General features: G+C 42.7%; 1 protein-coding gene across 1 annotated transcript in view; it reads left to right on the forward strand.

Annotated features, from left to right (window-relative positions):
* The first annotated feature begins 4,770 nt into the window (after window positions 1-4,770).
* Window positions 4,771-11,863, forward strand: part of ADGRG4 (adhesion G protein-coupled receptor G4) — a 133,695-nt gene continuing 126,602 nt past the window's right edge. The window contains exon 1 of the mRNA XM_007956012.1: window positions 4,771-4,777. Coding sequence (XP_007954203.1) covers window positions 4,771-4,777 — 7 coding nt within the window. The remainder of the gene's footprint in view (window positions 4,778-11,863) is intronic.

Consider the following 11,863-nt stretch of genomic DNA (forward strand, 5'->3'; position numbering starts at 1 on the left):
ATCACTATGTGGCAATATGCAAAATACTCTCAACCAGGTAGTTCACCCAAATCTTGGTATCCAGAGTTCTTACTGAGGCTTTATTGTGTGGGCATCATTGATTGAATCATTGGCCATATGGTTGAACTCAATCTCTAGCCCCCTTCCTCTCCTCGGTGGTCGGGTTGATACCCTGTGGGTCAAAACTCCAAACCTCTAATCATATAGTTACTCTTTGTGGAGTGACCAGCCCCCACCTTACATCATTCACTAGCATGAAATATCAGATGTGGTCAGAGGGGCTCATTGTGAATAACAAAAATACACTAGTCACTTGGGAAATTCAAAGAGTTTAGAGGCTACCTCCCAGGAGAGAAGGACAGTCAAATTCTTTATCCGTCATGTTTTTTTTTTTATGTGCTTAACATTTGGACGATCTAGTGTGATGGTAGGGATAGAAGGCTTTTAACTCAATTTCTTAATACATCCCAATATTATTATCAGTGTTGCAATCTTACCAGCAATGCTAGTGTTACACTACATCACAGTGTGGTAGATGTAACCTAAAAAATAAAAGTCAAAAGATACTGGCACATTACTCGGGTTCTATTCACTCATCAGCAATTAGTACATCACATCATATGACTAAAATGTCTCCCAGAGTGACACCACTCAGGTTTACAGTCTTCCATTCAATCTTGTCAGATTCTAAAAGCATGAGTGGTCTTAGCACAATATAGCGTCACTCTTTTAGGCATCTGGTAAGATTGAGCTAAAAAAACCAAACCAAGGTCACTGCCATCGAGTCGGACCCATCTCATAACAACCCATCCTTGGGTTTCTGAGGCAGTATTACTCTGGAAGTAGATTGCCCAATCTTCCTTCTGAGGAGTGGCTGGTGGGTTTGCACCGCCAGCCTTCTGGTTAGCAGTCAAATACCTTAGGCGCTATGCCACCAGAGCTCCCTAATTGAGCTAAGGAACAATGTCATCTCTTGCTCTGAGTCTCTTTTGATGTGCTTATTTATATTGGATTTCCCTCATTGCACAACTTATTTATTCATTACTTAACCCACATCTACTATTCCTCTTTCTCCCTATTTATACCCAAACTTTTCCACCTTTGGAAGGCACCTTAGGTTCAGCCACTGTGCTGATCTAGATTGCCAACTGTGGTACTAGGTAAGCAAGTGCCTCCCCCCAGTCTACTCTCATTCATATAGGTTAGGGTCACATAGGAACAGAACTAGTGGGCCACCTTGACCATTAGGCAATATAGCTGCATTCAATGTTAGCCCTAATTCTGTCAGATGTGGTGAACGCATAGTCCATCCCATCAGGCCCTAAGGAATTCTGACATAAAGGTTTACAGTATAGTTAATTTCTACTCCTGGGACCATGGCATCAAGTAGGAAAAGGTAAGTTGAGGTGATGTGGATAAAAGATTAAAAATATAGATGTACCACCATCTTCCCCAATGGGAAAAATTGCATAGTCATATCAGCATCCTTCCACACCCCATCTTCTACAGGTCCCCCACAAAAGCAGCAGAATATGTCCAGTGGGAATGCTCCCTTGAACCCCTTCATGTCTGTGAGCACAAGACTGTTCCACTTCTCTATTAAACCATCACCCTGAGGATAAAAGTGTGTTTCTTGGTTTGAAGAAATGTGACTTAGTGATTCAAATTGGTACAGTATCTTCTGTTCTGGTTCTTTTACAGTACTCTCAGCATTGAGTACTATAAATGCATTGGGTACTCTAAGTACGACTGTGAGGATGGCACAGGACTGGGCAGTGTTTCATTCTATTGTACATTGGGTCACTGTGAGTCAGAACAGACTCTACAGGTACCTACCAACACCCATTTGCAGGTGATTGCAGTTCAGGTTTCTTCATTTCCTCCAAACCAGGAGGAATAAAGCAAATTCAGGGTGTTGGCAGGTCCATGCTTTCTCTTTTTCTTAAAACTTCCAGTAGCCCCACAAGCCTTGGCTTGTGACAACATAACTCCAATCTCTGCCCTTGTCTTCACATGACTGTCTGCCATCTGTGTCTGCCTGTGTGTCTTCTCATCTTTTTATAAGGGCACCAGACATGTTGAATTAGGGCTCATCCTACTCTAGTACAACCTTGTGTTAGCTAATTACATCTGCAATACACCATATTTCCAAATAAGGTCTCATTCATAGGTACCACCACTTGTCTGTCAGTTAAGAAACTGTGGTGGCTTCCATGTTGCTGTGAGGCTGGAGGCTATGCCACCAGTATTTCAAATACCAGCAGGGACACCCACGGTGGACAGGTTTCAGCAGAGCTTCCAGACTAAGGCAGACTCAGAAGAAGGAAGGGGCCATCCACTTCTCGAAGAATTGGCCAGTGAAAATCTTATGAAGAGCAGTGAAACACTGCCTGATATATTACTGGGAAACTTTATGAATAGTCCTGAATCATTGTCCGATATAGTGCTGGAAGATGAGCCCCTCAAGTCAGAAGGCACTCAAAATATGACTGAGGAAGAGCTGCCTCCTCAGAGTAGAGTCGACTTTAATGATGCCGATGGAATAAGCTTTTGAGACCTTCATTTGCTGATGTGGCACAACTCAAACTGAGAAGAAACAGCTGCAAATATCCATTAATAATTGGAATATGGAATGCATGAAGGATGAATCTGGGAAAACTGGAAGTTGTCAAAAAGGAAAAGGAATGCATGAAGATCAATATCCTAGGCATTAGTGAGCTGAAATGGACTGGTTCTGGCCATTATGAATCAAACAACCATATGATCTACTATGCTGGAAATGACAAATTGAAGAAGAATGGTGTGACATTCATCATCACAAAGAATGTTTCAAGATCTATCCTGAAGTACAATGCTGTCAGTGATAGGATAATATTCAAATGCTTATAAGGAAGAGCAGTTAATACAACTATTATTCAAATTTATGCACCAAGCACCAAAGCCAAAGATGAAGAAATCGAAGATTTTTACCAACTTCTGCAGTCTGAAACTGACTGAACATCCAATCAAGATGTGTTGATTATTACTGGTGACTGGAATGCAAAAGTTGGAAACAAAGAAGAATCACCAGTAGTTGCACACTATGGCCTTGGTGATAGAAATAATGCTGGAGATCATATGATAGAATTTTACAAGACCAATGACTAATTCATTGCAAATACCTTTTTTCCAACAACATAAATGGTGGCTATACACACGGACTTCACCAGATGGAGTACACAGGAATCAGATAGACTACATCTGTGGAAAGAGGCAATGGAGCAGCTCAATATCTTCAGCCAAAACAAGGTCAGGAGCTGACTGTGCAACAGACCATCAACTGGTCATATGCAAGTTCAAGTTGAAACCGAAGACAACTGAAACAAGTTCATGAGAGCCAAAATATGACCTTGATTATATCCCTCCTGAATTTAGAGACCATCTAAAGAACATATTTGATGCATTGGACACCAATGACCAAAAACCAGAGCAATTATGGGATGACATCAAGAACATCATCCATGAAGAAAGCAAAAGGTCATTAAAGAGACAGGAAAGGAAGAAAAGACCAAAATAGATGTCAGAAGAGACTCTGAAACTTGCCCTTGAATGAAGAATTGCTAAAATAAATGGAAGAAATGACAAGATAAAAGAGCTAAACAGAAGATTTCAAAGAGCAACTCAAGAAGACAGCGTCAATTATTATAATGAAATGTGCAAAGACCTGGGGTTAGAAAACCAAAAGGGAAGAACATGCTCACCATTTCTCAAGCTGAAAGAACTGAAGAAAAATTTCAAGCCTCGAGTTGCAGTATTGAAGGATTCTATGGGCAAAATATTGAATGATGCAGGGAACATGAAAAGAAGATGGAAGGAATACACCGAGTCACTGTACCAAAAAGAATTGGTAAATGTTCATCCATTTCAGGAGGTGGCATATGATCAAGGACCAATGGTATTGAGAGAAGAGATCGAAGCTGCGCTGAGGGAACTGGAGAGGAAAAAGGCTCCAGGAATTGATGGAATACCCATTGAGATGTTTCAACAAACACATGCCACATTGAAGGTACTCATTCGTCTATGCCAAGAAATTTGGAAGACAGCTATCTGGCCAACTGACTGGAAGAGATGCACATCTGTACTCATTCCAAAGAAAGGTGATCCCACAGAATGTGGAATGCTCCTTGGAAGCGAGAATGGCCAGACTTTGTCTCACTTACTTTGGTCATGTTGTCAGAAGGGACCATTCCCTGGTAAAGTGGAGGGTCAGTGAAAAAGAGGAAGGCCCTCACGAGATGGATTGACTCAGTGGCTGCAATGATGGGTTCAGGTACGGCAAGGATTATGAGGCTGGCACAGGACAGGGCAGTGTTTCATTCTGTTGTACATAAGGTCGCTATGAGTCAGACCCAACTTGACAGCACCTAACAAAAACAACAGCAACGGGGTTAGGGCTTCAACATACCTTTTTTTGGGGAACACAATTCAACCCATAACAGTCTTTCTTCTGTTTCCTAAAAATTCTTGTCCTTCTCAGGTGCAAAATATATTCACCTTATTGCAATATCCCCAAGTCTTACTGTATTCCAATATTAACTCTAAATTCAAAAACATCATGTAAAAATATCATGTAAAGGTAATCAACTCAAAAAGTCTCAAATCCCATATTCTAAATAATTTAAATCAGGTGTGGGTGAGACTCTGGGCATGGCCTCTCCCTTGAGGCAAGATTTCTCTACATCTGTGGACCTGTGAAATGCGGAAAACAAGTTGTCTGCTTCCAAAAATACAATGGCGGGTAAGGCATAGGCTAGACATTCGCATTGCAAAAGGGAGAAATTTGAAGGAAAAACATGTTCATAGGTCCCAAGCAAGTCTGAAGCCCAGGAGGGCAAATCTCATTATATTTCAAGGCCTGAGAAAAGTCCTTTATGACCTGATCTACGCTTTGAGCTTAAGAAGGTAGTGGGCCCTATCCCCTGGAATCCAGAAGGTGGTGGCCCCGCCCCTAGAATTGAGCCAGCAGAAGCCCTGCCTTCCAGATTAGAGGAGGTGGTGGTGCTGACCTCTGGAACTGAGCAGGCAATGGTACTGCCCTCTATAGCCTAGGAGACCTTGACTCCTGTCCCTCTGTAACCAAGGAAACTGTAAGATCACCCCCTGCAATGAATCCCTTGCACCTGGCCCTCAAGAAAGGAGGAAGTGATGGGCTTCACCCTCTGGAACAGCAGAGGCAGTGACTTTGCCCCCTAAAACTAGGAGGCAATGGCCTCTCCCTCTGGAAGACGGGAGTTGGCACTGCCCGCTGACACTGAAGGGGTGGAGATTCCATCTCCGAAATCCGGGAAGTAGAAACCCCGCCCCTAGAAGGGAATAAGGGCGGAAGTGGATCCCCAACGTCGGAACTGAGGCAGCAGTCCCACCCTCTGGAACTGAGGGGACAGTGGCCCCACCTTCTGGCGATGGCTCTGCCCCTTTTGAACCAAGGAGGTGGCTCCACCCACTGGTATCTATGAGGCCCCCAAGGAAGAGAAGTCTCCAATACTGGAACTGAGGAAACAGATGTCCCACCCCCAGAACTGAAGAGGTGAAGGCCCCATTCCCGGAACCAGAACCGAAGAAACGGAAGCCCGGCCCCCTGAAGGTGAGGAGGCTGTTTTCTGACACATGGAACTGAGAAGGAGCCCTGGTGGCACAGGGGTTAAGCACTCTTCTGGTAACAAGAAGGTTGGTGGTTCAAACTTACAAGCTACTCTGTGGGAGAAAGATATGGAAACATTCATTTCCATATTACATGGAACCTCTGCCTAGGCCAGGGGTTTTAGCTCTTAGTATCATAAACTCTTGGAAGTGAATGTTCCGGAACATTGAAGAACTTTGTGGACCAGGTCCTGGTCTAGCAGATCTAGCATAGCTGCTTCCATAAAGGTCACGGTCTTAAAAAAAAAAAAACAAAAACACTATGAGGCATTTCTGCTCTGTTCTGTAAGGGAGCTGTGAGGCAGAATGCACTGGAACTGAGGAGGTGACCCAGCTCCCAGGATGTGAGGATGCTGCATGTCCCCTCCCCCAAGAGCTTGAATGGAGAAGGAGATGGCCCTACCCTCTGGATTTTAGGAAGCAGAGGCGGGTCTCTGGAATGAAGAAGGCATCCCTGCCTCTGGAATCTGCCATAGTTTGAGCCTCCCTCATCTAGATCACTTCAGTAGCATCCTCAGTGGCCTCCCACCTTCCTTCCTTGCTCTGCTACAGTCTGTTTTCAATACAGCAGCCCAGTAATCCTTTATTATATATATCAGATCATGTCACTCCTTTACTCAAAACTCGCCAATAACTTCCCATCATAATTAGACTACAGTCTAAACTCTTTGGGCCCCATTTCCTACCATGCTTCCCCTCCCTCTGTTCTCTCCAGACACACTGGCTTCTTTGCTATCTCTTGAACCTGCCAGACATATCTGACTCAAGGCCTTTGTACATGGTGTTGCCCATGTTTGGATCACTCTTACCCCACATCTTCGTTAAGGTGGGGCAGAAATATTCAGCTCTTCTTATCCTTCAAAACTAATCTAAATGTCACTATTTCTCAGAAAGCACCCCCTTAGCCACCCTTTGTCCTCATCCCTTCCCCCCTTTATTTAGCCCATCAGCCTGTTAATTTCATTCAGACCACTTTTCACAATCTGTCCTTCCTTCCTTTCTTATTTCTTTCCTTCCTTTTCCCTCTCTGGAATGCAAGCTAAGACCAGGGACCTTGTATGTCTTGTTCACCACTCTAGCAATGTGCTCTATCATTGACACATAGTCAGTGCTCAGTGACCTTCCTTGTTGAGTAAATGAATTACTCTGACTTTATGAGTGAGAACATCCATTTTGTTGGTGAGATGTGGGTGGCCCTTGAACCCAAGATCTAAAAGCCCAATCCATTACCTATGCAGAGGTAATCTTTTGCTTCCTGTTCCAAGAACTCTTGGCAGGTAACATGTGTCAGGCATGAAGGATGTGTTGGATAGAAAACTCTGTGACTGGTCACAGAGTGATGAGGCTCATAGTTAGGTGCTTCTAACTGGGAGGCCAGTTAGGATGCTATTGAAGTGATCTACAAAATGAGGGAGGTGCAAACAGTGCAAGCCTGGTTAATCTGAGGATTAGCCTTGTTAATATGAGGACCACTTGGTGGCAGATAGTAGCTCTGGTTCTCTGTGGTTGTCCACATTATGGCCCTGGTGATATGGCTAACGTAGCTCCCCAGTACCAGGCATCTAGCTATCGTATCTACACAGACAGTCACGGATCTGCTAGACCAGGACCTGGTCCACAAAGTTCTTCAATGTTCCGGAACATTCACTTGCAAGAATTTATGATACTAAGAGCTAAAATCCCTTGCTTAGGCAGAGGTCCCATGTAATATGGAAATGAATGTTTCTCCCCCACCTTTATGAGAGGGTGGTGACATTTCTCAGCTGCAGCAGGTATGTGTACCCTTGGCAAAATGTTCACCCTTAGAATGGCCAGATTCTCCACAGTATAAACCTATGAAGTTTTACATAGGCACCGATGCTCTGTCAGGCTGCCTGGATGAGAAATATTGGGTAAAAGAGAGCTAAGGAGGTCACCTAATGGTGGAAAAGGTGTGACCAGGCCAAGCCCACAATGCCTGACCATTGACACATCTTATTTATCCACTCCTCCCAAGATGGTACAGAGCAGGTCACCTGGAATCTTAGCCCCCCAACCTTTGAAAACGTTTAACATTTCATTTAACATTAAAAGGCTGTTGAGCTTAACATTTCAAGGAGACACTTTGCCAGGAGAGAGCAGGGAAACCAGTACAGGAAATATTTGATGATTCCGTAACACTGTCTTTCGTAGAAGATAAAGGGATTGTGGTGGGGAAAAAAACTAAAACATTCAGATTGATGTCTGTCTCTTAGACTTCTAAACCTTTACTTACTGATTAAAAAAAATAATAACAGCTTTATTGTGATATAATTAAAATGACACACAATTTACCCATTGAAAGTATACAATTCAATGGCTTTCAGTATATTTACACAGTTGCACTCAGTGATTTTTAAAATGAACCTCTTCATTACTTTTGGCATGTGATAGGGAGAGGGAACTCTCTTCTGATCATTTGCCAAAAGTCCCCTAAAACAATCATGGTCACAGGGGACATTAAGCTCAATTGGTATAACATACTACACAAAAACATTGTTCCACATCCTACTTTGGCGAGTAGCGACTGGGATCTTAAAAGCTTGCAACTGGCCATCTAGATGCAATGATGGGTCTCTCCTGGTCCAGAGCAAAGAAGAATGAAGAAAACCAAAGATGCATGGAAACAATTAGTCCAAGGGACTGGTACACCATGCGATCCTCAGCTGATAGGACTATGAGACCAGAAGAACTAGATGGTGCCTGGCTAATACTGTCAACCACTTGAAGGGGGATCTCTATAGGAACAAAACTCAACATCATTATAAACAAAAAAAAGGGACCAGGTTTGCTGGTCTAATGGAACCTGGTGAAACTTTGACACTATGGCTCCTAGCTGCCTTTCAGGCTTGGAATTGAAAAAAAAAAGAGTGCTTGTCTCTGGAATTGAACCCACTCCTGTGGCTTCCAGCCAAACAAAAGACAGGCATATGAGGTTCACATTAGGTAGATTCAATCTTGGAGAGATCAGTCATGGGAGAATAGAAGGGCTGTGTATGCACAGGGAGACAGCTCAGGGGGCACGAGTGCATGGGATGGGAAGGACGCAGGGAAGAGGTAACTATGGGGAGGAAGTGGGAGGGGAGCTGTTGCATTGTGGGAAATTTAGTCAATGTCATGAGACAAAGTGTATGTGAACTGCTGTATGGAAAATGAATTTGCTCTGTAAACTTTCAACCAAATCACAATAAAAATTTAAAAAATAAAAAAGGCCCCTAAAACAGAGCAAGGCACAAGTTCATTTTGTGGTTCAGGTCATGCTACACAAAATGCTTCACCCCATCCCTGATATCTTTGCACAAGGGACAGCCCTCCACCTGCCCACCCACCACCCTCCCACTCAGTTCCCTAATACAGGGCACAACCATTTATTCAATAATTCAGTAAACAGCTCTAAAGGACCTGCTATGTGCTGATCATTACGCCAGGCACTGGACATTGGCAGCAGGGGACCAGACTCTGGTTATGTCATTGTCTTAAAAAATCATAAACAATTTTGAGCGTTCTGGGGAAAAGTGGCATTGTTTAATGACCAGTGACTTCAATTCTGCTTAAAAATTGCTTAAACATGGCATCACCAGGAAAAGACGTAGGCTACCATAAGGAGCTTTGGAATTTAACAAAAGGCAAAATAAGTGTACTTACTGAGTAACCAGTGTGGCAAAAGCTTTATTCACCCCCAGATATGACCAGAAGAAGACCTGGAGGACCAGTTCTTGTTGCACCTGTCTGCTAGAGCGTTAAAAGGTGTTGCCTACCATTTCTGGGAAGTCATTTAAATAAGGTTTATAATGAATTTTTCCTAAGGTGGAAAGTACTTATGTTATAATGTGAAGTGAGAAAAGCAGGGTACCAAATTGTATACACAATATGATGTCAGCCACTTAGAAACAAGCAAAAAGTGTGCACAGAAGCGGGGAAAAAGCAGGAGGAAATATACCAACATGTTAATATCTTCTTTGGGCGGTGAGACTCTGTAGCTGACTTTTTACTTTCTACTACTTTCCACTTTTTCTTTAGAAAATGTGTATGGTACTACTTCTATAATGGAAAAAAAAAATCCACCTCTTTTTTTAAAGTGGGGAAAACAATAAATGTAATTTAAAATAAAAGGAAACCGCGGATAGAAGCAAAGAGACACAGAGGAGCCAAATCAAGAGAGAACACGCTTCAGGGGAGCAGTCATGCAATTTGGACCTGAAAATTGCCAGGGAACAGATGGCAGCTCCCGAACAGACATCTGCAATGGATAGCGAAATCATATGCAAAGACACAAGTGGCCTTTGAAGCAAGCCCTTGAGGCCCAGCAGAGAACACTGCTTGCCTGGCCAAACAGAAGGGCAAAGCCCCTCTCCTACCTGTCACATCCAGCCTTTGGAGCCCTGCTAAAGGCTTGGAGGCTGTAGCTGGGCTCAGCACAGATGCCCTTGACATGTGAGGTTGCCAAGGAGGTTGTGGAAAGGGAAAGAGACTCCCACTAATGACACTGGCAAACATCACAAGTGACATTTACCCGGGGCTTCACAGTTTATAAACATTTTCACATCATAACCTAAACATTAGGAGCCTATGTGGCACAGGTGGTTTGTGATCAGCTGCTAACCTAAACGTTGGCTGTTCAGACCCGTCCAGAAGTTGTGTGGAAGAAAGGCCTGGCAAGCTGATTCCATAAAGATTACAGCCAAGAAAGCCCTATGGAAAGTGCTACTCTGTAGGCCATGGGCTTGCCATGAGTCAGGGGCTAACTGGATGAGAACTAACAACTACAGCAGCAGCAACCTAAACGTTACTTATCATTGCATCATTTTTATAATGGCCCCGTGAGGCAGATAATTCTTACTCTGATGTCCCAATGAAGGATGAAGCACAGAAAAATGGTATGAGTTTATTTATTTAGCACGAACATAGTGCTTTCTGTGCCAAGCACTGTTCTAAGAACTTTTACGTGCGTTCATTGCCCATGTTCACACAGTTAGTAAGGGCCAGAACTGGGACTCAAATCTGGCTTTTCAGCATCCACGACACCACTCTTTCTACTCATTTGTAAGTTGAATTTGCCTCTGTCTGCAGAATCTCCGGTAAGGCCACAAGTGGTTCTATTTATCTATCTGTGGGAGTTCGAGTCTACCCAGAGGCAGCTTGGGAGAAAGGCCTAGGGATCTCCTGACAAGTCAGCCATTGGACATGCTACGGAGCGCAGTTCCACTCGGACACATGGAGGGTCACCATGAGTCAGAACTCGGCCGATGACAATTGAAAAATCTACCTGTCCATCTACTCATCCACTCATCTATCTGATTATAAATGTAATATATAGTTGTTTACAAATGCAAATATTACTGAATTAGGTAACACAGGAAGTGAAAAAAAAACCAAATCCCCCACCTAAAGATAATCATTTTAATGACTTTATATGAGTCTCACAGACTTTTTTTCTGTGCATATGCTGACACACATATTCTCCTCATATTTTTAATAGGATACCTATGCTTATGTAACTCCCATTTCACATACTATTTAGCCTTGGACATCTTTCCATGACTATGTAAATTGACCTTGTGTACTTTAATATTCCATTGAATAGAGCTAACAATTTGTCTAAGCAGCCACCTATTGATAAACATACAAGTTTTTCTATTTTTTTCCAATGACAAACGCTTTATTAAATATCCTTGTTCTTGCATCTTAGTACGCATGTGTATTTCTGTTGAGTAAATTGAAAGAAATGCAATTTCTGGGACAAAACTATATATAAGCAATTAAAATTTTCAAAGATATTGACAGATTACCCTCAGGGGAAAAAAGAGTGGATTTCTGCCAGAGTGTACAAGAAGGACTGGCTTCCCCACGGACTTTTCCAGTACTGGGTACTCTCAGTCTTCTAAACTACAGTATCTCATTTTGGTTTAATATGTACTTTGAAAGTAGTGAGGGGGCATCTTTTTATATAATTGGCCTTTATACTTCTGATTTGGAAATGTGTTCATTCAAGCCCTCTGATAATTGATTTCATGGTAGTATACCGCAGAGAGGAAGGCTCTTGTTGACCATATACCATTATGAGACATTCTCTTTTTTATTATTATTTTTTTAAATTAATTAATTTATTTTTTATTGTGATTTGGGGGAAGATTTACAGAGCAAATTCACTTTCTATACAGCAGTT

The sequence above is a fragment of the Orycteropus afer genome, unplaced genomic scaffold (genome assembly GCF_000298275.1).
Source record: "Orycteropus afer afer isolate SDZICR_OR568_19922 unplaced genomic scaffold, OryAfe1.0 scaffold00571, whole genome shotgun sequence".
NCBI classification, from domain to species: Eukaryota; Metazoa; Chordata; class Mammalia; order Tubulidentata; family Orycteropodidae; genus Orycteropus; species Orycteropus afer.